At 43.1% G+C, this 27,522-nt stretch overlaps 1 protein-coding gene across 4 annotated transcripts; it reads right to left on the bottom strand.

The window, feature by feature from the left end:
* Window positions 1-1,853: 1,853 nt before the first annotated feature.
* LOC136429021 (tumor necrosis factor alpha-induced protein 8-like protein) lies at window positions 1,854-21,199 on the bottom strand. 4 transcript variants are annotated; one of them, XM_066418910.1, is made up of 3 exons: window positions 20,969-21,199; window positions 8,175-8,735; window positions 1,854-5,078 (listed from the first exon to the last, which is right to left on the bottom strand). In XM_066418910.1, coding segments are annotated over exons 1-3 (582 nt in total). In that variant the 5' UTR covers window positions 20,970-21,199; the 3' UTR covers window positions 1,854-5,058. The 4 variants fall into 4 exon arrangements, with proteins under 4 accessions (XP_066275007.1, XP_066275004.1, XP_066275005.1 ...); XM_066418907.1 differs by lacking the exon at window positions 20,969-21,199 and adding an exon at window positions 12,284-12,522; XM_066418908.1 differs by lacking the exon at window positions 20,969-21,199 and adding an exon at window positions 12,284-12,516 and having other exon boundaries at window positions 1,854-5,075.
* Window positions 21,200-27,522: the final 6,323 nt, after the last annotated feature.

Here is a 27,522-nt window from a genome sequence, read left to right as displayed (position 1 = left end):
TTGCAGTGGTGTGATAATTTTTAAACGTCGTCAGTTGAACAACTTTATAATTAGTTACCTCCGTAAAAAATGGAGCGTTTGTCTGTTAGTCTCACTCTGCATGTTGGTCAACAAGATAACTGAAGAACGGCTGGATGGATGGATGGTTTTTACATTAATGGGTTGGTAGGTTGCGACGCAAAAATGGAAATGATTATACTTTTAGCTCCCTGACGGCTTTCCTTTGTATTGGAGCTTTCCGATGTTGATACCTTGTGTTCTGGATAAGCTATGTGCAGCTCTTGTGCAAGGGAAGAAGTGACGTAGGTTTCTGCATCATATTTAATCGTTGTATCAGCTCCCAGCTTTGAAAACTTTGACAGGGTCGCTAAATGATCTTCCATTTGAATAGAATTTCAGACTCTGAAACTGTTCGGTCACTTCTAGGCTAAAGGGCTGGTAGTATCATATCATAGCGCAGCTTACAGCTTTCCGGGGCAAAGTTATGGTATACTCTAGATCTACTTTTAAGGATACCAGTTACCTTCTAGCTGCGTCATTGTGTGGAAGATGTGATTATTTTCAAACGTGGACAGAAAAACGACCTAGTTCCATATAAAGCCCAGACCGACGAACTCTGTTTGTTCTGCAAAGGGCAGTTTGGAAATGGAACTTATTGGGAATATAAATGAATGAATGAATGAATGAATGAATGAAGACCTTTATTGCACATTAATGACGTAAGGGCACTTTGTACTAGCCGTCGCTTCGGCTAGTTGGGTAGCCCTGGCTGTACCTTTTTACTGATACTGAGCTATCCAATCGGATAGAACGTACAGGCTGTCCTGTGCACTCAAACGAAATCGCGAGAGGGCGCCATTGCACGGACCTTGCAGAAACTTGGCTAACCAAGGCGCCTGTTTTGCATGCAGTGCCGAGCAATATCGCACGGTGGCGCCCATGCACCTATGTTAAGGGTACATACATGTACCCCTGTCAGAATTGAAGTCGATATTATTGGGAGACCGTTTAATGACCTGCTGGCGATAGAGGCCCCGAAAGGTTCGGCAAAATCAGGGTTCGCTCCCCTACTAGACTGGCATAGACTGTGTTGAAGGGGTCCGATGTAACATTTCTACAAGATCCTGAAAATGCTTGTATCAATTGCAAGCACAGTAACTGTACTATGATCATAGTATTTCTAAGGAATTCTAAATTCAGTGCCATTTTTTTCCAAGGTTGAATTTTAGCTGGCCAACATTATATTCCTCCCTATTCTATTCGGATTTTAGCCCTCCTATATGAGTTGTATGGTGTTGGGAATTATGCCTTTGGTGGAAAGGAAGGTATCATGAATTTATTGGCATTTCCTCTCCAGTAGTCTCTGCATATACCAGAGAATTTAGCTGCATTCACCTGAGAATTTAGCTGCATTTACCTGGGATATTTCACTGGATTACGGATGGGGTCCTGAGGAACCCTGGAGGGAAAATGGGGGATCAGGGAAAGAGCACCAGGACGAGGAGCTGAGCATCAAATCTGCGCTCTTAATTCTAACCGTCCGCCTGCAAAGGCAGCCAGTTGGCACCGAATCTGTCTTGGTTATGTGCTTAGGCAGCAGGGAGATGGTTAAAGGATTCTTAACTGCAATTTCAGGTTGCCAGGCAGTTAACACAAAGAATTAAATCTTAAACTGCACTACACGGTGACTACACCTGTAATATTCTGTCAATCACTAAACCCACCTACACAAAAGAAGTCTGATTCTTCATGTTTGAAACTGAAGGGAAAAATCCTTCATGGTAAATCTGTCCTCTATGATCTTATTCAAATTTATTCAGCAAAAACATTCAAGGAAAAACTACACACAAAACTTGTTTTAAGACATGATGCATTTTATTTGACAACTTCATACAATCATCACACTCTTACCATTCACACATCATCAATAATATTATGTGACTTATCTATAATGTTCCCACCGATGTGTAACATCATTAATGTATTATTTTCAATTTTTTTTAATATTACCAAGAGTGAGAGTGGGCAGCATGCCAGGTTCATATTGAGTTCTTACTTCAGATAAAATGAATACACTGTAGAATCTGATAAACTTACCAGTAACTAATCTAGAAGCAGATCTTGAGGGCAAATTTGGGACGGTTCCTGACTGCTGCCCAAGGTTTTGTGATCACATTTTGGTCGGCGGTTGGAAACCAACACGAATTTGCCCCCCGAGATCTGCTTTTAGATTACCAGTAACTAGATGTAGATGTGCATCATAGTTACTACAACTGAACATGTATTCTATTGGTTTGAGCAGGGGGCAGGTTGCCATAGATACCGGTTGCTATGGATACAGGTTGCCATGGATATAGGTTGCCATGGATACTGCATTATTTGCAACCTCCAATCAAAATGGACTGCAGAAGAATTGTTAACATGATTGTCTGTGTATATACTGTGCACTGATTGTGCACGTTAAAATCTCAACAACTTAGTCTACTTTATTCATATATAGCAATTATATCCATTATGCATTTTGTTCTCATCAGTCATATCTTAATAAACTCTGATAACATTGTTACTGTTACAATATGATATTGCCTGTATTCATCAGTCTTATTCATTCAAACATCCACCCCATTGTTTCGATGACAGGTGAAGTATTGTTTGTCTCGGGTTCTGCTACATCTTAACACAGTCGGAGGCAGATTATATTTAACAGAAATCCATATAGAAAAACAGAAACTGCTTCAAGTATTCAAGAAAAGTTGAACTGCATTTGGAAATGTTCCTCTACGTAAAATACAGCATTCAGAGCCTAGCTGCCATTGCAAGGAAGAAAAGATAGAACTACAAAATACACTTCACAAAATCCATGGTAAACTTTCTAACGGTAATGCTGTCAAGAAACAGTGGACTGTAATCTCATGTTCTATACTGTTTCCTCACAACAAAACTGATTTTGTAAGTAACATATTCATCAAATCGAGTAGAAGCATTTCATGTAGCTATCCGAAGTGAAGACAATTGAAGAATTTTGTATAACACAGTAGATGTAAATTGTTTCATCACGTGCAGTATCATTGTCACTGTACAAAGAATCAAATAGGACCAGGGTTAAATCATGCACATCTGTGGCTTCTACAGTTGTACCAGTGTTTGTTAGTGTATTCAGGGTACCTGCAATATCAGTGAAATCACATATCATTTGGACATCTGCACTCTATGCTGCATCTAATCTTGAAGTATTTCAGCCTTATAGTATTGTCTATCTCCTTCTATAGTTACTATTGTAATAAATACTACTGTTTCTATTTTTACACAAAGGTAGAAAGTCTTTTTCTTCTTGTTAGCTTTAGCTTGAAATCTTGTGAACATTTTATGATGACAGAGTTTTTAAGATACATGATTTGCAATGCTCTGCTCTCTCCTGTAGCTCTACCACATCCATGTATAACAATTCAGCTTCATGCAATATGCTGGGCGTGTGCATACAGAACTTACAGGGTGCAAAAGGCACAGGTCTTATAAATCTCTGGCCATTACAACAGATGGACAAAGCTCCCAAGAAATGTGTTATGCGTCCTAAAGAAATGTAGCAAGCAGTGTTGGTGGCTAAACACAGAACAAGCTGGGATGAGAAGTGGCTTATATAATACATGAACATACTGCTGCACATACAGTACACTATCATGGGGCTGGCTTTACATGTACAGCCACAGCACACACACAAACAGCATGTACAAGAAGGATGATTCCTTCCTTCACAGCAACACATGGAGGCTATAAAAATGTATCTGACTCCACGGCTAGGTTAAGCACACATGAATGCTAGGTAGCACACATGTAGGCTAGGTAGCACACATGGCGGCTAGGTAGCACACATGTAGGCTAGGTAGCACACATGGAGGCTAGGTAGCACACATGGAGGCTAGGTAGCACACATGGATGCTATGTAGCACACATGGCGGCTAGGTAGCACACATGTAGGCTAGGTAGCACACATGTAGGCTAGGTAGCACACATGGAGGCTAGGTAGCACACATGGAGGCTAGGTAGCACACATGGAGGCTAGGTAGCACACATGTAGGCTAGGTAGCACACATGGCGGCTACGTAGCACACATGGATGCTAGGTAGCACACATGGAGGCTAGGTAGCACACATGGCGGCTAGCTAGGTAGCACACACAGATGATAGGTAGCACACATGTAGGCTAGGTAGCACACATGTAGGCTAGGTAGCACACATGGAGGCTAGGTAGCACACATGGAGGCTATGTAGCACACACAGATGCTAGGTAGCACACATGTAGGCTAGGTAGCACACATGTAGGCTAGGTAGCACACATGGAGGCTAGGTAGCACACACAGATGCTAGGTAGCACACACAGATGCTAGGTAGCACACATGGAGGCTAGGTAGCACACATGGCGGCTAGGTAGCACACACAGATGCTAGGTAGCAGACATGTAGGCTAGGTAGCAGACATGTAGGCTAGGTAGCACACATGGAGGCTAGGTAGCACACACAGATGCTAGGTAGCACACATGGAGGTCAGGGTAAAGTCTGATACAGCCTGATATAAGATGGGACGTTTGAACTTCTGAAGATGTGATCCTGTCTCAATAGCTTTATATGTAGCTGAGCATTCCTTATCTATACTTACAAAATGTATATGTATGTGTTGTGTATGTCATGCATCATCTTGTTTCTTCCTTCAGTACTGGGTAAAAATGAGTTATTAGCTGTAAACCCTACTTTTGTTACACCATAGTTAATTAGGTTCATCACATCACCTGTTAGTGCTTAATTAACAAGTTTCCTACTTAGGTTCCTAAAGTTTCTGTTCTTATATAATTCATGTATATCTAGTATAATTCATAATGTCAAGATTTTTGTAGTTCTGACGGGTTTCTTCTTGTTGTGCTTTGTTTTGTTTCAACTCTCCATCATATATGAGGAGGTGTGAGTCTTGATGGGGCCTGGTGAGTGTCACCTGTCAATCATGTTAGCTTCACCTGTCAGTCATCCCGTTAGCAAAGGGGCCATACCATTGGAGCGTGCGGGGGTGTTCATGTCTGGGCGGGTTCTACTGGAACACAAACAGCCATGCATTAGACAGAGACAGAAGCATCACAGACTGACAGACTGGCACTGAACGCAGAGGCATCACTGTCCTGGGCACTAAACACAGACGAAGGCACCGTTGTTCAGGGCGCTATCCACTTTTGGATAGTAGAAGCATCTAAGGCCAGATTCACGTAAAGTTTTTCCTGATAGTGATATTGCTGATATCAGAACAGTGATATTGAGAAGGCTTCAAGGTTTAAATAAGCTTTCCAGAATATTTTTCATGCATCTTATATATATAGGATCCTTAAGAACATTCTTAAGGGTCTCTACTGTGTCCAAGAAACACCCTGAGGCTTTAGAAAGGTCATGGAAAAGCCAGCAGTGGTTCTAGGACCTTCTGGGACCTCATGAATGTGAATTTCAAACTCTATATTTTGGGATGAGGGGAGTTTGCGGATAGCACCCTGGTTGTTTAATAAGCTATTACACAGCCACAAAAAGCAGCAGTCAGGATGACCATCAGCATAACTACAAAGTAGTCACATACAATATACAGACAATGCCGCTGCACTAAAGACAATGCCGCTGCACTAAAGACAATGCCGCTGCGTTGTAATGCACTAGGAATGCTGTGGGAAAGACACATCGGCAACATCAGTGAGTGTGAGAGCAAAGCACATTGAAGCAGACTACATGTGTGTGTGTTCCACAAACCACACACATGAGAGCACTTCATGTCCGCACAACTGCACATGTGAAACAAGACATACACACATGCTGGACTAAGGCAACATCTGCAGATATCTGTGTCCAGATGAGTTTGATATTGTTTCTTTCTTCATAAGACTTAACTAGCGTCATCCATTATCTAGCTATAGTGAATGTGACTATACTCGGTGTTGAATTTAAGAATGTGTTTTTGTCTTACCAAGCCTGAGTATTTGTCATCTTGGAAATGTAAATATGCACCCTGCCATTTCATGTTGGTCCCAACAAACAGAGTGAGATTGCTTTTTTTTCCTATTACTGAATAAGGCTTCTTACTATATAAATAATCTAACAGATGCTTAATGGCTTGTTTGAATGCCTGTTCATCCTAGAGGAAAACTAAACCATGACATTTTCCACCCTATCCATTCTCAGAGTAACGTTGGGTAACCTAAATTCGTGGGGTACTTAAAGTCGGGATTTTTCGAAAACGGGGTATTTAGGGATATGTGCTAGATGCAACATCAGTTATACCACTAGAAATGCAAACTTGACAGACTAACGTATTCAGAACACTGTCTGAAAAGCTTCGATAACCATGCATTAGAAGTTGGCGACGTCAAAAACTCTCCGTCCCTTATTGACAGAGTCTGGGGGCTTCGTGGGAGAATCACCCAGCACGGTTGTTCGCTGGTTTATAAGACAAATGTCACATCTCCTGCCTGCTAAACACAATTATTTATAAGACAACTTATTACAATCTCTTTTGCTAACCTGCAACTGGATTCTAAGTGTGATCAATCATCAAAACTCCTCTCTGTTGCTACAACCTACGGCACGTGTATTTTCCCGCCGCCATATTGTTAACCAGAATCCTGTTGTCAAGCAGACGACAAAGGTTTGTGAGGAACACTTTTTGTCTAAATGCTGCGTGTGATAGTGGACTGAGGAAGATATTTTCCTCAAAGTTTGCTCCTAACACAACAAGGAACACATGGACATAGTAGTATTACCATTGCTACGGCATCCAGCTAACTTCCCATGAATAATGTAACTTTACACGTTGCCCGATGATGACGATGGGCCGACTTTGAGTGAAGTTCTACCGACTCAACACACGGGTTGTTCCGGAACTGGCCTTATGTGTGCGGTACGGCCGTTTTTTCGTGTATTTTTTTTTACTTGGACACGTCTATATCCATAGCACTCTCCTCAAGCCAAGGATAGAACGAATAGCTGCTGTATAAAATGTGATTAGCGGTAAGATATTCAAGACGAATCTTCTCTCCCGAATTAATGTGCCCCCCTGTCCGACAGCACCGTAATTGTGCGTGCGGCGGACGGTAGTTTCAAGTTGAAATATTATGGTGTCAGCACGACTAGAGACAAAATCTACCATATATATGATTAGTGCAAAGATAGTACATGATACTGACAGAATAATAGAAAAAAAGGATGGTTTATTGTTCTGCTAGATTGATTTCAGTCAACCATTATCGGAAAAATCCCGAATTTAGGTTACCCAACGTTACATCAAGGTAACAAAAGGAAGATAAGTCTGGAGATGAGTTGGTACACTGGCCTCTTTTGTCCAGAAAAACTTGCTATAACTTTTAGTACAACGCTATGATTAATGTTAAACTGATTTATGCATGCTAAAACTTTGGTAACCAAGAACATAAAGGTAAAGAGGACCAATGTGCAGCATAGTCCCAGTCATTGCACAGCTTTCCTGAATCAACTATATAATTCATCCAAATGCATCATGTCTTTTTAACAATTACAACATCCATAAAAATGTGGTATAAAAAGAACGGGGATAATACTGATATTGACATGAAATAAGGTTACTTATCATGAGGCCACACCAATACAATTCACTGGTTCTTGGATATTCTTACATAACGTTTTAGACATCATGAAAACAAAGGGCTGTGAGGAAAACTTGAATCTGACTTACTCTACCTCCCTGAAACTGAGTGTACCAAGGTACCGACTTTGTTTTCATCTTCATCTTCCAGTCTGGCAGTGTTCTTATTTAGAATATTTCATTCAAGAGAATTCGAGAGATATAATCTGTATCTGTATCTACATGTATATAGCCGGTATAACCGCCCTGCGGCGTAACACACCAGCTATATAAGTATCGATTATAAAACAAAATACATGGAAAACAATAACTACATGAAAACCAAGACAGCTATCTAGTGCGTAACGTTCAGTTTTGATAAATGAAACATTATGTTAATATCACGAAAATTATAGCTACTAGAAAGTTAACTACTCTACCAAGAATAAATGTATTTTAAAATCCGAGAACCAACAAATCAAAATGATGTGGCCTAATTATTATAATATAACAGGCAGATTTGGAGCACATATTTTGTTGCTAGATGTCACACTGTACCTTCGTCCATGAGCGTGTGTAAGTCCTTTACGATCAGCCCAAGCTGCTTTCTGTGCGGGCTCTCTCGCTGGAACACCGCGTCTAAGAAAGCGCCGTCCCCGAAGAAGTTGAAGACGTGATCGATCCTCCCGTGGGACTTCTCGGTCAGGTGCCCGCGGATGAGTCTGTGGAGCATCTCGCGACACTCGGCGAGCGTGCGCACCAGGAACATCTTATCATACGTGAAGTCCACCTCGTAGAAGCTGACGACAGTCATGGCAAGGTTGCGGAACTTCCGCACGAAGTCGTTGGCGAGCCTGAGCTCCTCGGCGTTGAACTGCTCGTTGCGGAACAGGATTCCGATCTTGACAACGATCTTCACGGCGTCTTTCATGACCTTCTCGGCTTCCTTCTTGTTTCCTGAGTGGTTGCGCGCGATGCGGTAGAGGTGGTCCATCAGGTCGGCTGTCGTGTCGTCCATGAAAGTCTTGGCGACCTTCCGCGTCGACATCCTACTGAGGACCTTCTTCTGCGCCCTGAGCGCCACGCTCTTCGAGTTGAACCCTTCCGATGACTCCGCCACTGCAGGGGAGAGAAAAGATAAGAAAATGATCTCCAACCAGTTTATAGCTCATCATCAACTAATCCCCGAGAAGACAGACGCTATGTACAGTATTTACAGGTTCATTGTACCGTGGAAATTCCCCCAGAGTTGAACCTTGCGTTGGATGACTCTGGTACTGCAGGTGGGAGAGAAAATATAACTTATTTATAAGTGATCTCGAACCACTCTAGCTCAATGAAGAGCTTCTCTTCCACTGGTTGTGACAGAGAAGATAGAAGCTATACATGTATGTATTTTCAGGTTCCCCTAGCTCTTCGAGTTTAAGCCGGCACTCGATGTCTCAGCCACTGCAGGGGAGGGAGATACTCCATCAGGAGGGTAGGCCGGGGAAAATTAATGTCGTGTTTCCGACAGGGCTGTCTCCAGGACCCGTCCCTCTGTCCCGGGACAAAAATTTCTTGTGAGTGAAAGTGAGTATGTGAGTATGTATGTAAGTAAGTGAGTGAGAGTGAGTATGAGATTGAGTATGTGAGTATGTGAGTGAGTGGGGGTGCACGTGAGTGTGAGTGAGTGGGTGAGTGTGTTAATGTGAGAGTGAGTGAATGTGTGAGTGATTGTGAGAGTGAGTGAATGTGTGAGTGAATGAGTGAGTGAGTGCACGAATAATTTATAAGGTAAAATCTTGGAAACTATGGAAGGAATCAAGTAGCTGACAAGTGCTCTGTGGTATATATGTTATCTGCAGACAAACCAGCTCCAGATGTGGCAGCCAACATCACAGCATCCCTGTAAAAGGTCACCCTGCGCACTAATCATGTACCAGGTGCAGATATTGATTTCTGCCAAGTCTTTAGAAGCTCAATCCTGACCTGGATTGACAAGATCAGTGCCCAGACTGCCATTCATCATTGTTATAATGGCATTGACATGGCAACAAAAGGACAAAACCATGACATCTGTACTACTTCTAAGGCGCAGTTTACATTACGTTTTTCGCGTCAGCGGCGAAATTTCCCGCTGTCGGGAGGCCGCTGTCGCGACGTCTCTAGACACACCGCCCGGAAATCTGACAGACACGTGCGGTGCTTGCATTTCGCCATCTTGTAGAAAGTATCGGGCGTAAGCATAACAAAAGCAAGAAACAAAATTGTATGATTGTACAACGGTAGACGGCGTCTCCCCGCCAGTATTAAAGTACAATGCAAAGCCTTGTTTATGTGTAGATATTCCATGCTCATCACTCGTAAATGTGGGGAGGGGGGCACAAGTACGATAAATATATCCGCGGGGAAATGAATGCACAGCACAAAAGTCGCCGCGGATCCCGCGAATCTCTCTCTATATATATATACCGGGGATCTAAGTAGACTTACAGTATGCTAATCAACGCGTGCTTTATGCTGATCGCCGAAACCCTGACTCCCGCTGACGCGAGCCCGACGTATTCTCTTTAGACGGAGTTTGAAGTTGACGGGGACTCCCGCTGTGCTGATGGGCGACGGCTTCGAAGCAGACGGGAGAAAATTTGTTGACAGCGGGACTACGTCGACGGGAATTGTCTTTACACGGGGTTCCCGCTGTCGCCAGTGGCGCTGACGGCAAAAGTATAATGTAAAGAGAGCCTAACAAGCAGTGATACATAAGTTTGGGATGAGTTCTGACCTCTATGCAAATGTGCAGAGAAAATATCTCAAATCAGGGCTCTCTCCAGCTTTACATGTTTTTTGTCCCACTGATTGCTACATGTATAATTGTTATTTTCATTGTCAAATCTGTCATTTTTAGCTTATGAAATTTTTTTTCCGTCAATTTCATGCCTACCTTGGTCTGGCAAGAAAGAACCTGTCATTGAAACCACCTGTCTATAGCAATTGCTTTTGATTAGTCTTGAGAGGTGGCCTTTATGATTAATAGGCAGTTATATACGTGGGAGAAAACTGTCATGAGAGACTTGGAGGAACCGGGCTTCACTTGGGAGGGAGTGAGAAGGCAGGCTCTGGACAGAAGTGCGTGGAAAGCAGTGGTGGCCCGCATCGTCGACAGATGAAAGCGGCGACGATGATGATGATGATGATACACAACTAGTTAGTGATGAAAAGCACCCCCCCCCCCCCTTCTTAGATCCAAGATCTTGCAATGTTCATCCTGGTTGGTGAGAAATGACACTTTCACCATCCAAACAAACAAATGCCACGACAATTGCTATGAAATGATTATAAGTCATCCAAAACAACCTAGTCTCAGCCTAGTAAAAGCAAAAGATGAATTCATTGCATGGATAGATGATATTGAGAAAGGCAGTGTACTGTAAATGCATTTAAGTTCAAAGATTTAATTGTGCGATACGGAGAAATGGAGTGTTGGCAGAGGTTTTTACTTCGCAGTTGAAACAAGGTGGTAGGTGGGCAGAAAATAGAACATGCATTTTTGCAGTGGTTTTAAGTTCACGGTGAAGACCTGAACATGAAGCCACCGCAAACTTAAATGCATCTACAGTACAGAGAGAACCCTTTATCAGTGTTACAGGAAGCCACAGCTGGATCCTATCACTAGTCAGCCATGAGAAGAACCTCTCAGTGACTACTAGTATAGCCTGGATGCCAGACCCCCAAACTCTGAAATATCTATCGTGTGGGATAGATATTTCAGAGTTTGGGGGTCTGGCACCCAGGCTACTACTAGTACTACTGTAAATGCTGAATTTTTCATGGTAGTTTAATGATTTCCCCGATAACCTTTACATAGCTGAGCTCAAAACTACCGCGAAAATGTTTCTTCAGTCCGTTCTGCAGCCTACTAGTCCCCGAGCCTTGTTTCGACTTAAATTTTTTGTTAAAAGGATTTTCTCCCTACTACCTGCAAACTACTACCTGCAAACTTATTTTAGGCATTTACAGTATTACCTAAAAGTAAAAACTCTCAAGTCTCAACTTCCATGCCATTCTGTGCAGGATAGTGTGGATATCAGCACATTCTGGGGAACATAATGAATTCGAAGACATACATTCTGGTATCCACCCTATGCTGTTGCTATTTGCTTTGGACTGTGAAGAATTCTGAGTCAGAAGCCCAGGAATTTGTGTAAACTATATACACACCCCGGCACTAACAAGGTGGAACCAAACATCTGCACACAGACTTTCAAATGGCAGGACACAGGAAAGATTGGGAACGTAGCAAATAAGAACAGTTCTTCAGTGAACAAATTATAAGACAAAATGCAAGTGAATTTGATATCATTAGGTCTTGCAGTAACCTTAGATCACTGGTAGTGGTACTTAAAGCGACACCAAACATCTGCACACATACACAGACTTTCAAATGGCAGGAGCCAAGACAACCAAAACATTGGGAATTCAGAAAACAAGACTTAAGACAGGCTCATGGAAGGTTATCCAGTCAAGTACAACCTCAGTCAGCATTGGATCACCCCCACAAACCCAATGTGACTGTCAACTGAAGAAAACTAAATAAGAAACAGTTCAAACTGGAGAAGACCTCCTGTCTAACTGAAGATTATACTCTTAAGTAGTCTCTACTCTGAAGTAAAATAGGATAGGCTTGCCTGAGTCTGAATCTGACTCATCCGACATGGCGTCCCCTCTCTCCATTCCTCAGCGGAAGCCTTCAGCCTTTACGTACACAGCCCCTCTGCAGTGCCCTGTAAGTTGTAGGATGATCCTCCCGACATAATTACCGGTGGCGTGAAGCATGGGAAAATACTGGTCCGACCAGCAAGTGACCTCTCACCCCAACATTAGATACAAGCCTGTAGCCTGAAGGCACAACGGTCCCCAACTGGCAAGAGATCTCAGCGGAAAGTCCTGTACACTTCACAGAAACAGGAAGTCTTGCAGGACACTGCCACTCTTAAAATAGGACACAGATGTGTGCTGCTAGCACAGTGGTAGCCTGGCATGCCTGGTGCCTGGTGGTTGGTTGTTTGGAGAGACACAGCACAGTGGCAGGCCTGGTGCCTGTGGGTTGGTTGTTTGGAGAGAGGACACTGTTTATTTACTTATGCTGATCAGTAAAGCAGGGGGGAGGGGAACTTGTAGCCTAGAGCACCAGGGAGACACTTGACACAATGACAGGCACTTGCAGAACAAACACACATGGGAGCAGCAGTGGACACATTTGGCATTCAATTTTCATGCTTACATTTTTCTTTACAGGAGACAGGCATGAGTTTTACACTTTATATATAATTTGGGAAAGTTATATGCCTTGTCAAGCAGATCTTTTTTCTTCATTCGTTATTTCGTATGACCTCGAATCAAAACCAGCAAGGAAAATCATTATGTTTAAAAAAAAGAGCTTGGAAAAAGTTAGAAATCGAAAGGCAGAATCTGATACTTGAAACCTACCCCCATGCAAAAATGAACTGTTCCCAATGGTACCCCCCCCCCCGTGCAAAGTGGACAATTCCAAAAATACTTTCTGTCCAAAAATGGACTATCCTAAGATCACCTCAGTCCAAAATATACTTATCTTCATACATCCCCATGCAAAAATTGATTCTTCCAAATGTACCCAATAAATGCTGTAGTGTAAATCTTGAAATGTTTTCATGGAGACTTCACTGGAATTCAGGACAATGTAAATATGCTTTTCCATTGGAATACAATACATACACATATAGCTATGTTTACAGAATTGCTTTAACCACAACTTTAAAACACAATCAAAAACCTCCTTTTCAATACAACCACAAAAGAAGTTCCCTGCAAAGATAAGTGAATATACAGTAGCAACATTGAAAGCCTGAGATTAACAAATGATCACCCAATCTCACATGATCATAAGACCAACAGCATATCAGACACAATATTACTGGACAGGTCGATGAAATGTCATGTCAAAGAAATTATGCACTGAGATATGAAAAGAAAAAAAAAGACAGGCTTGAAGGTATTTCAGTGCTTTGTTTGTCCATCTTTCTGGTTGCACAAACATTCATGAAATCACTTCAGAAACCTACACCAACAAAGGACATGTGGCACTTTGAAAGGTGGTATTTCAGGCCTTGTCCACCTGTTTACTAGAGTGCTAACCCTGACTGTGGAACTCTCTCCATACCTCCAGCTCACTAAACAGTGGAGCCCTACATGTACATGTATGCCATTCAGATGTACATGTATGCCATTCAGATGTACATGTATGCCATTCAGATGTACATGTATGCCATTCAGATGTACATGTATGCCATTCACTAGGGGCAGAGACATCTATTCTAAGCTGTGCTTCAATAATTGATAAGCTGATTATTCCCAATGTCAGGGCACTTTCTCTCTGGACATTTATTACAATGAGTGATGTATCAATTATCATGCCAGTACACATGGCTGAGGTACAAAGTGCATAGCACAGTGACACCATTTACTAATACCTTTTATTTTCACCTTTTTATTTACTTTAGCACTCTGAAGTAGCCGTTTGGCACCCAATTCCCTATTGGCAACAGTTAGGCAGCAGGGACAAGGTTAAATTGTATACATACAAAGGTGGAGAGGGCAGAAATTTCATCAAGCAAAAAAGACGCAAAATCGTTCTTCTGCAGTGGACAAACTGTATGCAAGTAGATTTGATTTCAAGGTTATGCAGCTACTTAATCATAGACGTTTGCAGATTAGCCTCAAGAATGTATTATCATAGTGATTCATATAGTCAGGACTTACTTTTGCACTAAGCTGGTAGCAGACTGAAGTGCTTCAGAAAGTCAAAATACATGTATGATACTATATTGATAGTAATTACGCAAGTCCAGAGAGTCTGCAATTTACCTGATAGATTAGACATTTCATACATGCTAATAGAAATACACCCACCTTTCATTGTCAAACTGAAGTTAAAGCCTGGTGTTACCATTGCTTATTCTCCAAGCAGAGGTTTCGGTTGAGAGGGCTAGGAGTGGCTGCGATTTCAGGGTGCGAAATACCTGGTTGCACGTTGCACAGTGCAACAAGATTTCGGTTGGTGCAAGTTAATTCCAAACCCAGGTAGCGCAGTGTGCAACCTTATATTTTGAGCAAAAGATCTCAATCGGAGCCCTGGAAGCTCACAAAAACACAGTGTCACTCTCATAAAATTCGGTAAATCTTCAATTGAAATAAAGAAATCAACACTTTTTCGTTTTAAACCATCCAAAACCCTTCATAGATCGTGGAATTTGAGCTGAAAAAGACGAAAACACACTGCTCTCGGCTACACAAGATGTTGTTAGGTCAATGGGAACAAAATACTATCTAATTTATATTTTGAAATATTAGTAGTATTATAGGCTTCATACAAGCTTAATTCGAAGAAATCGTTGAATGTTGCTGGAGCAACCTGAAATTTGGATGTGCAACCTAGCATTTGCCCTAGGTTGCAACATGGGCAACCTGGCTCAAAAAAGTATTTCGCACCCTGGATTTTTAAGGTTTCTCTCCCTCCACTCCTAACCATCAGGACCAAAACCTCTGCTTGGAGAATAACTATTGTTATCATTGAAGGGTAGCTCATACAAGAAATCAATTGTACAGTAAGGCAAATAATGCAAATTAATGAAAGAATGATGAAATAAAAAATAATGCGTCACGTCACAATCTTACCTAGAAACTATTTACAGATTGTCATCCGCATTGTCACTGCCTCAATAACAGTCTACATGCAGACACAATAAAATGAGCCTAAGGACAGCCGTTATTGAGCCTAAGGACAGCCGCGTAGCTGCAAAGCTGGTGTGTTACGCTGAATGGCAGTTATACTGGCTATATAGATACACTCAAGGGTCTTTACAGGAGCAGGTTGTGTGTGAAGATCTCTGTGGACATTTTTGCTAAAAGGGCATTTGGGTGTGAATGAGCCATTCTCAAATGGTTCAAGCTTTGAAGCGTTCATTGAAGAGTGTCCCAGCTGACAGGTAGAAGGGACTCAAGCCTTTTCAGTCTTCAGTGTGTCTCTAATGACTGACGTTATGTCGTGACCTTTGGGAGTCTTTCAACAAGTGTTTAGATGAAACTCGGTCAGCATGAAAGTCTGCGATGAAAATCACTAGACGTCATCGAGGGAAATCAGCGGTTAAAGGAGAACAAAAGTTAGAGTAGACTTCAAAAGCCGACTATGCTATGCTAACTATACCCTACGGCCAAGCTCTCACCCGTATCACAATGGTTCGCATCAGTCTGTCACAGTTTACGGGTCTCCCAGCTGTTTTAGAATCGGCCTTAAGGCCAGTTGGGTCCGACCTTTGACATTTGTGACAAAACACTGAGTGGATGTATTTCTTGGCAACTATATATAGCATAAACTCGAAATCAGGCATAAAAGAAAAATAATGTTGTGATGCTTTGTTCGGTTATCCGCTTTGAAAGATTTGATCAAAAACGCTCCTGCAGTTCCAAAATAAGCTGCTAGGGGGCCCAAACCTACAACACTTCTTCTTATATCAATAGCTATCTGCCACAAAAAAAACCCGTAGCATATCAAGGCCAAAAGATATAAAACTGAAGTTTTGTTTGAATTTCATCTTCCCAATACCTACCCACATCCAAATATCATCACAATCGATTAAGAGGTTCTTGAGTTATGCTGACCACAAAATCCAGAAACACATGCACTGATGCAGACAGACACACACACAGACACACCAAAAACTACATAGCAAGTAGGTACTAGTAGTAAGGTGATACTGTGAACGTGTTGACTTCAGCTTTTGGCTTGAGTGTACTTAATACTACTGTAAATGTATAAATAAAGGCTTTGCCTATAAGTTTGCATGGTTTTTATTTCGTACTAAGGCAAAAATGGAGTGTTCGCGGTGGGGTCACATACTGCTACAGCATTGGACAAAAATGTTAGTGGTGGTTTTAAGTTCACGGTGAAACGGTCGCCGCGAAAACCGCGAACATAAATCCAGCGCAAACATTTCTGCATTCACAGTAACTGAACCAGACTGCCAATCCCATTCTGGACAGGGTCCCTGTGATATCAGTGATTGATGACTAGTGATAGACCTGCCCCCAGCTGAGATAGCTGCTGAGGACAGCCCACTCATTAGGGGTCAACAGATAACCACAATGGCTCAGTGGGGAGGGTGGGTGCAGATCTGCCTGATATATAAACTACAACAGAGCTGATCATGACATGCCTCATTGAGCTGTCATGCTTTTTATGCTCTCTTCAAGATTGGGGGTATTCTCCAAGCAGAGGTTAGTCTCCGACTGTGTTTTTTTTACCTTATTTTAGCCGTTACTATCAGGCTTTCTATTTTGTCACGTTTTCTTTTTGTCAGCCAGCCAGAAAAAGTGCCAAAACTGGCGGGCAAAAAGAAAACCTGACAAAGTAGAAAGCCGGATAAAAATGCTTTAAAATCCACCAACCAAAACCAGTCGAAGCCTTAACCTTGGAGCCTAGCCTCATGTATGTAATAATAACTAGCCGTTTTAACTTTTAAATCTATGTGATTCACACTCAGACTTTTCACATTTAAAAAGTAGAGCATAATTGGTGCATTCTACTAATTTTCGCCTGAAAGCCAGCCTGCCGAATTCAATGTAATACTGATCTAGATGTGCTCTGCTCTCTTCAGATCATGATGTACTCTAAGATGAAGGACCTTCCACTCGATGAAGATGAAGGATGTTAGAAGCTGACATTTAGAGACAGCAGCTGAGCACATTTGCAGAACTCTATTCAAGGGATTGAGCAAACTCGGGAAAGGCTGTGTTTACCCGAGTTGAAGAGAACTGAAGTCAAAAGGTACAAAGACATACTGTTGACACTCGCTAAATGTAGCAGCTCTTCAGTCTGCTTGTAGACTCTGCTCCTCTACAAATGCTACTCCTACAGATGTACACATCACAAGATTGTCATCTGTGGCAACATTTGGTCAAGAAGAAGATTCATGCCTAACCAATATATATATAGATCAATAGTCATCAGTCACAAATGGGGGCAGAATGTGACCTCTCTTCAATTTTTTCTCATGTCAGAGACAGACCATCTAAAACAATGGCTCAAAACACCAAAAATTTGGGATTTGATTGATTTTGAAGAAAAAAATATTTAACAGTTTAACCGCAAAAAGAATCCTTCAGTCAGAACATTTTGAAAAATTTGACATATTATTCTTTTTCATAACAATTAACATTGAAAATAAATCAAAGTTCTACTGCCTAAAACGTGAAAACACCCAGCAGGCCATGTTTAATGGGAAGATCTGTCACCTGTATATTGGGGTCGATGGGGACAATGCCAGGATTGCTCCTATTGATTGGGAACAAAAGCACACCTGGTAAAATTTGAATATGCCATCTCCAGAGTATGAAACATTGTACAGTATGCGCCATCTATATTGATAAAAGCATTGTAACCTGAGCAAAACATGATGATTGGAGTTTGAAAAAAAAGAAAAATGCTCAATCTTGGTAACCCTACATCCTAATAAGATGTAAAATATTTCAATCTCAACGTGATTTGATTTTACAGTTCATGCAAGTCAGACAAACGTTGGCTTGAACATTCTTTAATATCGTTATTTCCAACTTTTGAAGTTACTCTTCCACTGATGATGACTTGTCTCATCTTCATCATGGTTCTCCTGAACCACTCATGTAAAACAGGTACAGCAGGGCTGGAAATACTGGTGCTAGATACTTGTGTAGGGTTACACAATCATGTACATTGTATATTACTTTTTGTGCACTGGTATACCAACTAACCAAGGATAGCCTGGGTGCCATCCTATTTCTACCAGGGCCCCTACACTCGCTATCCTAATACCCTTTAGGGTAACGAGTGTAGGAGCCCCGGTAGAAATAGGATGGCACCCAGGCTATACAAAAAACATGTACCAAGGAGGATTTTCGTCCTCTACTGTCACGTTGTATGTCTTTGTATATCCCGATTGCAATTGTGTAAATAGACCACAGGAAGAATAGCCTCTTATGAGGCTAATTGTGGATCTAAACAAAACTCAAACTCAAACTCTTGGGTGCACATCATATTCTTAACTTTTTTTAAAAGCTTCAGAAAAAATGATAAAACATTTGTTGTATTTCAATACTAATGTTCAAGATTTTTAAGTCTAAGCCATATAGAATGTCAGATCCAAGCTCTGAAGAAAGGCAGTATTGTTTGTAAACATCTTAATCTTATGTTGTGCAGCAAATTTTTTTCTGTGTACCTTAACTTGTAGGTTTGGTGCAACTGTGTGTAGCTATTCCTGAAAAGACATTTTGAATTCTTTACAGACAACTTAAGAGGTTTTTAATGTCCAATACACCATGGTGGTCTTTGTGAAGACAGACTGTCACACAGTTGAAGCAAATAAAGAGTGATTGCAGTAATCCTCGGGATTCAAGGACCAATATCGCTCCCTCCTTGATGGACGGACGGACAGAGGTGAAATGACAGCGAGTCAAAGGGTTCCCAAGGACAGAGGTTGCCTAAGGACGCCTTTCCACTGGACAATGATCACTGAGCACCCTTGATTTCATAATTGAAATATGATGCAAGATGAGAAAGTATGATTTAAAAAAAAAAAATACCCAAAACGTTAAAAAAATTTCATCTTTATCAGTTTGTGTATAAAACTTGCCAACCAATTTGTCAAAACATTTGGTCGCTCATGTCAGCGGTCAAAGCCTCTGGTGGTATAACTTAGTAAAAGGATGCAGAGGTTTATTTTATTTCATTTGTATTGTTAATAGTTTATTGTTATTTTACCAGAGGTATGCATCTCTTGAGATGGTAGGATGCCTACTGTAAACATTTCTGCTGTGGTTTACACGGTTTTGACTTGTTTCTGTAGTCGTGGGTCTTTATACATGAAGTGGTGAAATTGTTCATTGTCCAGGACAAAAGGCAAAAAAATACACCTCGTGATGCACAAAACAAGCAGGAACCGTACATCTACTTGGAGAATACTCAAAGGGGCCATTTAGTCACCAGCTCCATTATATTTAATTACAATGACATTACTGCCAATAGCAGCCCTCCGGAAATCAGGGGACAAACTACTAATTTGATCTCCCAACCTGCGCCGATTGAAAACATCGATAAGTTTTAAAATCTGATCTTCACATTGGACATCGTCCAAGAAGCCTTTGATATTGTCATTTAAATGGACCAATAGTCTGACCACGTTGGGGCCATACAATCTATGAGGGTCTGCATGCGTTTTACCGTGAGGCGTAGCAAGTTTTTGCAGTGTTTTCGCTGCAAAAGCGCCACCGACATCAGCTACTTATAGCGGCGAGAAGCAGTACTCCAGTCAGAAGCTCTGAAGTCATTGATGGAAGAAAAGGGTAAGAAGCGAAGACGTTAAAGTAAGTGGGAGGTAAGAAAGTTAATTGTAGCTGGTCTGGCTCAATTCAATCTGTGTTGTGAAGTGTAATTAGTACGTTATTTTCAATTCTGCGTAGTCAAACGCCAGATTGCCCCAAAATCATGATGGAGTGTCCAGTCATTGCGGTGTCCGCAGACTAGTTTTGCCATGAATGAAAAACTAACTATCTAATGACTAGTCCTCTTAGCCTTTATTTAGCAAGATCAACTTAATTTACCATTAAGTAATTTGCTTGCTTTCTTGAATTTACGATTAGGCGTTGCCTGCCCTCCAAAATTTACCTCCAAGCCCTGCCAGGATCCCCCCATGCAGACCCTCTCACCACCTGGGGGCCATAGTAATCAATAGAAATGACGTTTCCTCCCTGCTCCATTCATCACCAACACCGTTATTTCCGAGATTGAATATAACCGGACCCCCCTAGATCACATATTTGTCTTGTAAACAGAAACCGGGTCCAAACGATTTTCCACCAACCTGCTAAACGCCTGTTTAGTCAAAACGCCTGAATCACAGACATCCATGGAGGCTACATGCACCCTCTGCGACGGTCTGTCGTCACCCAGGATAAGGAAGCAATCTATATGTCGTTAATCTGCTTACAGGTAAACAATAACCTGGCACCGCCTATCAAAACATCCTCGTGTAGGGAGTAACGTTATGCTGATTTTGTAAACTGTCAGAACTACTGAAATGCAGTGATAGGAGGCCCATATATCTATCGGACTTCATCCTCGTTTTCCAAACCCTAACCCACATACCAAACATCATGAGGAGTATTCCACAGCTTCTCAATTTAAATTGTTTAGAAACAGACACACAAACAGCACCGAAAACATGATATTACAACCTTCTTGGCGAAGGTAAAACTGCTGAAACGCAGCGGTAACGGCAACGACTCGATGTAACGTTACTTACTGGCTCGCTGCAGCGCCCTACCCGGCCCCTCGCGTCCAACAGCTACGCTCCTTCCCTAACAGAATGGATGACAGTACGGCTCGCTGACGGCGCCTCCGCCCCACCGAAATGTCCTCACTTAGGGGAGCTTCTCTCTCCTGTATAATAACCGGGGAAAATCAATAAAACACAACACTACCCCGCAGGCATGGCCGCTTGTGGCTGGGACATACAGATCCACCGCCGCCAACCGCAAAGAAGAACGAAACAAAAACAAACGTAGCACAAAGCCTATCTGAGCAAACTACAACGAAAAATAATATACTATATTCAATAAGACATGTTTGATTTGTTTGTTAAGATAAAATAGCTAAAATACAAACAAAAGTATGAATCTGTTTCAGTTTGCGTTGTGATGCGTTGCTCCCATTAGCAGAGAAATCAAACACCTGTCTACCGCACCTGAACCCAGCTCGTGTTACCGGACAAATCACGTCAGGAGTGCGGCTGATTATTCCAGCTTAGCGCCAGGTATCTGTCGACAGGAAACAAGGCAGAGCGGGAATATAATAGGTTGGCAAAATACACACATTACATACCGTCATTGCGCTGCGACCCTCTTCCAAGAATCTCGAATTTCACGGAAGGAAAGTTTCCTAGAACTGTCGATCTGAACCATGTAACCAGTTACGCGTGTGATGTTTTTAAATAGGTAACGTTACATATAGCACCCATTAACATTAATCCGCCGGGTTACATAAATCCGCCACTTTGAAAAACAGTGGGTTTGAGAGATCTGTAGTGCATCATCCCCAGGTATATGCACAGTTAAGATATACAGGAGTGCATCATAATGGGGGATATTGGGTTGGAGATCTGTTTGGAGTTATCTATTCAGGGTGGCGGAATTATGTACCCTGGTGCAATTATGTTAGTAGATGTTAACGTTATCAAAGAATGTTTAGATCTTAGAACTAGTAGTGTAAGTGTAGTAGAGACATTTACTGGGCAAGATGTTACTGTAATTACAACAGGAAGACGAGCAGTCTATCCCTGGTGGTCAAGAGACACCAGACATCTGTTACTGATTACTTGGTAATAAAGGGGATGGACATCTGTCCATCTACATCAGTTCACACAGGCAAGCACTGAGTGAAGACCTCATTCCTTGCTCCCCTAGCTAGTGCCTTTATCTACTCAACACTGGTGGCATAGCGGTGGTTGCCGTTTTCGAACGGCCGAACCCGCCTCGACGCAAGCCTTGGCCAGCTACCATGCCGCCCGAGTCGCCCGGTAGCGATCGAGACCAGCGGCTACTAACAAGCTCCGTCCGCGCTGCGATGCTACGCCTGCCATCGTGCCACGTCGACGGCCAGCAGCCCCGACTCACCACGCTACCAAGCCGTCCGTTTAGCCAGCCTGCCGCCGTCCCACACAGACCCAGCTCGCCCGACGTGTCTCCATGCCGCCCTCTAACCAAGCCAGCCTGCCAGCCGACCACGTCTGCCATGTGCCCAGGCGTCCGGACTCCCTGCTCGCCGTCGCTGAGGCCAGAGCACGCCGCCGATGTCCTGATGCCACCCGCCGCCGACCACGTGCGCAAGACCCCGTGAGCGCTGTCCTGCCGACTACGCTGCCGTCTTCCTGACCCACCATGCCGACTTGTTCGCGACCCAGCCCGACTACCCCTACGACGGAACCCGTCGCTGCCCATCCGTGATAACCAGCGTGACCTTCTACCGTGAAAACTAGCCGAACTGTGAAAAAGTACTTCTCCGCGTATCCTGCCCGACCACTGTCACTGAACTTTGTGCAACATCTCGAACTTTTGTGGTTTACTTGTAGCTAGGTACCATTATTGCACGATGTCTTGTATTCTTGTATGTTCGTCCTTGGTTCGTGAGCCTACGGGTGACGGACCCGCCAGGTGGACTATTCGTAAGCCTACGGGAAACGGATCCACCTGGTGGACGCTATATTGTATTGTTTTGTATTGAGACTGCATGATGCCTTCCCTAGATAGAACTGATTTGCCTACGGGACAGTCTATGCTAGATGTGACATGATTGTGAGTTGATATTTGCCGACCACCCTGAAGCTGGGTAATGTCGGATACTGCGTTGACCATGCTGCGTTAACGTAGAACTTGCTCGTACTTGACTGCTATGTCAGTACGTAGCGAAGCCTGTTTTTGCTTGTTTATGTTTGTTGTTTTATGTTCGTGCTTTGAAGTACCCAGACGCCTCTGTCTCTATCATCACAGCAGCAGCCCGTCTGTGAGGCTTTGTCATCATCCGGAAGAAGTCAATTACTTGTCACACCCCTGCCCGTTTATGGCATTGCAATGTTTATCTTACCATCTCTGTTTATATTATTGTATCTGACCTCTCCGTTTTAAACTGTCATACTTAGATCGTGCCTTCTGCTGATTACGAGTAATTTTAAAGAAGTGGGGACCACTTCTCAGTGTACGGGGGAGTATTGTAGTAGAGACATTTACTGTGCAAGATGTTACTGTAATTACAACAGGAAGACGAGCAGTCTATCCCTGGTGGTCAAGAGACACCAGACATCTGTTACTGATTACTTGGTAATAAAGGGGATGGACATCTGTCCATCTATATCAGTTCCCACAGGCAAGCACTGTGTACAGACGTCAATCCTTGCTCTCCTAGCTAGTGCCTTTATCTACTCAACACTGGTGGCATAGCGGTGGTTGCCGTTTTCGAACGGCCGAACCCGCCTCGACGCAAGCCTTGGCCAGCTACCATGCCGCCCGAGTCGCCCGGTAGCGATCGAGACCAGCGGCTACTAAAGCAAGCTCCGTACCCGTCCGTGCTGCGATGATATGCCTGCCATCGTGCCACGTCGACAGCCAGCAGCCCCGACTCACCACGCTACCACGCCGTCCGTTTAGCCAGCCTGCCGCCGTACTACACAGACCCAGCTCGCCCGACGTGTCTCCATGCCGCCCTCTAACCAAGCCATCCTGCCAGCCGACCACGTCTGCCATGTGCCCAGGCGTCCGGACTCCCTGCTCGCCGTCGCTGAGGCCAGAGCACGCCGCCGATGTCCTGATGCCACCCGCCGCCGACCACGTGCGCAAGACCCCGTGAGCGCTGTCCTGCCGACCACGCTGCCGTCTTCCTGACCCACCATGCCGACCCGATTGCGACCCAGCCCGCCTACCCCTACGACCAGCCTGCCTCCGACGGAACCCGTCGCTGCCCATCCGTGATAACCAACGTGACCTTCTACCGTGAAAACTAGCCGAACTGTGAAAAAGTACTTCTCCGCGTATCCTGCCGGACCACTGAACTTTGTGCAACATCTCGAACTCTTGTGGTTTAATTGTAGCTAGGTACCATTATTGCACGATGTCTTGTATTATTGTATGTTCGTGAGCCTACGGGTGACGGACCCGCCAGGTGGACTATTCGTAAGCCTACGGGAAACGGATCCACCTGGTGGACGCTATATTGTATTGTTTTGTATTGAGACCGCATGATGCCTTTCCTAGATAGAACTGATATGCCTACGGGACGGTCTCTATGCTAGACGTGACATGATTGTGAGTTGATATTTGCCGACCACCCTGAAGCTGGGTAATGTCGGATACTGCGTTAACCATGCTGCGGTAACGTAGAATTTGCTCGTACTTGACTACTATGTCAGTAGCGAAGCCGATTTTTGCTTGTTTATGTTTGTTGTTTTATGTTCGTGCTTTGAAGTACCCAGACGCCTCTGTCTCTATCATCACAGCAGCAGCCCGTCTGTGAGGCTTTGTTACTTTTGTAATCATCCGGAAGAAGGCAATCGCTTGTCGCACCCCTGCCCGTTTATGGCATTGCAATGTTTACCTTACCATCTCTGTTTATATTATTGTATCTGACCTCTCCGTTTTCAACTGTCATACTTAGATCGTGCCTTCTGCCGATTACGAGTAATTTTAAAGAAGTGGGGACCACTTCTAAGTGTACGGGGGAGTATTGTAGTAGAGACATTTACTGGGCAAGATGTTACTGTAATTACAACAGGAAGACGAGCAGTCTATCCCTGGTGGTCAAGAGACACCAGACATCTGTTACTGATTACTTGGTAATAAAGGGGATGGACATCTGTCCATCTACATCAGTTCACACAGGCAAGCACTGAGTGAAGACCTCATTCCTTGCTCTCCTAGCTATAGTACCTTTATCAACTCAACATAAGTGATCCGTTAAACTCGACATATTCGCATGTATTCCTATACTTGTACGTAGGTTAATCGTTTGTATACCATTATTTCTTGCTGTTAACACGATATTTGCCATGGGGAGAACACTGACACTCATTCACTCTCTTTGAAATGTAACTTTATTTAAAAGCCTTCAAAAAAGAAGTCAAACCCAACCATAGTCAACCTTAGTTACATAGAACTTTCACAGTAGACTAGATAAGTATGTCGATTCCCATGTATATCCATGTACTTGTTTGTCTGCAATTAGCCTTCGGGCATGAACTTGCAATAAAGTTATTATCATTTAAAAAGTCAATGCCATGGAGTTCAAAATTAGATGTAATTTGTAAATCACCATACGTGCCTGATATATGCATATTGCTGGCAGCGCTTTAATGTTGCAGTCATGTGTAAAGTACCCAACAACTTATAACGTTGCGTTAAATGATTCAACTCGAATCTCTTCGCCGTTTCCTCTAAATCTGACAGCCGAACCAGGACTTTTGGGATAAAATGACGGAGCGTTTGATGCGATGGAATGGTCGCGATAGTTTAACATGCCAGGAGACCGACATGAGTGAAGGAAGTATCGAAAGCAAACAAAACCGAACGTCGTCGCGACTTTCATATCTAAGCTGTACTTTGAAATTTATCGCTAGAGGCCGCTTCCGTAATGTCGATCGTGTCTTTACCGTGTAACACATGATGTAAGTGTAACAAAACGCCTCCCCAGCACATTTTCTCCTCTCCTCGCATAGATAATGGTTTTATCACAAATCCTTGCTCCAAGCCTACATGAATGTTATAAAAAAACTAATTATATAAAGGCCATACTTCTAGGTATAAAAATAGTGCCCCCTATCTGTATGTGTGTGAATGATGTTCAGCACCAGGGGCAGGTTTGTATGTATGGATGGTGTTCAGCACCAGGGGCAGGTTTGTGTGTGTGTGGATGGTGTTCAGTACCAGGGACAGGTTTGTATGTGTGTGGATGGTGTTCAGTACCAGGGACAGGTTTGTGTGTGTGTGGATGGTGTTCAGTACCAGGGACAGGTTTGTATGTGTGTGGATGGTGTTCAGTACCAGGGACAGGTTTGTATGTGTGTGGATGGTGTTCAGTACCAGGGACAGGTTTGTGTGTGTGTGGATGGTGTTCAGCACCAGGGACAGGTTTGTGTGTGTGTGGATGGTGTTCAGTATCAGGGACAGGTTTGTGTGTGTGTGGATGGTGTTCAGCACCAGGGACAGGTTTGTATGTGTGAGGCTGGTGTTCAGCACCAGGGACAGGTTTGTGCTTGTGGATGGTGTTCAGTACCAGGGACTGACAAAATAGGTATTAGTAGTTCAATCTTTTATCACTAGCGGTACAATTATCTTTTAGTGGCATGAGATTGACAAAATCAAACCTTGCAGTTTCTCGGCTTTCGTGGTTCCAGGATCCGATATTTGCAGCAAGCTCGGCACTTTTGAGGGGTACGGCACGAAAAGGTACCAAGGTTAATTTTTGGGGCACGTGAGTATAGATAGACGGCGGTGATGACAAGACACTCTGTGCTCAGTGAAGTTGTCGATAAATGAACAAGAAACTAAACGTCCCTTTGACTTGAGAACCAGGACCTTGTATGCACGAGTAATGAGAAACCTTTGTAATACGTCATTCAAAAATGTCATCTAACGTTACTGTTCCTGATAGTACACTGACAAAACGATGATTATGATGATTATCTTTTTATAGACAAACCCCATGCGATCATGGGCAGTCGAATTTGAATAGCGCGGTGGTTCTACCGGCTGGGAAAACAGTCATCATTGAAAACAGTGAATTTTTAACCGCCCGTAATTAAAAACAGCTTTCGGAAACAACTGTTAAAACTGATAACAGAGGCCCCATGGTGGGTTGTCTGGCGTCCAGCAGTGTTCTTCCCGGTTACTGTAGATGGGGAAATGTTCGCAGGGATTGTAGTCATTGTATTTCTCGGTAGGGAGAAAATTCGCAGTGGTTATGTACGTTAATATAGAAGACGGAACAAAAAGTATAACGTTAGCGGTGGGTCTAACATTAAGTTGGTGTTAAACAGGTGGTCAAGTCTGAAGAGGTCACCGCAAAAAAACAAAAACCACATGGCCACTGCAAAAATTTCCCCTTTTACAGTACCTAAATCGTCCTCTGCCATGTGTTGATTTATTTATTCAGTCTTCAACACATCTGGGTAGCGCTTGGGCCTGGCAACCTCGAGTTTCTGTCACTTCGGTTCCTCTCTCAAAACTGTTCACTCTTAGAACAGTTTGTGCTAGTTGAATTGTGTGTATCAATCACGTTCTGTGTTTCACTTCAAGGTTATTGGCCTTCTGTGAG

Source organism: Branchiostoma lanceolatum, chromosome 2, assembly GCF_035083965.1.
Source record: "Branchiostoma lanceolatum isolate klBraLanc5 chromosome 2, klBraLanc5.hap2, whole genome shotgun sequence".
In the NCBI taxonomy this organism is placed as follows: Eukaryota; Metazoa; Chordata; class Leptocardii; order Amphioxiformes; family Branchiostomatidae; genus Branchiostoma; species Branchiostoma lanceolatum.
The sequence above is the reverse complement of the archived record's forward strand: the minus strand, read 5'-3'. Positions and strand labels throughout refer to the sequence as shown.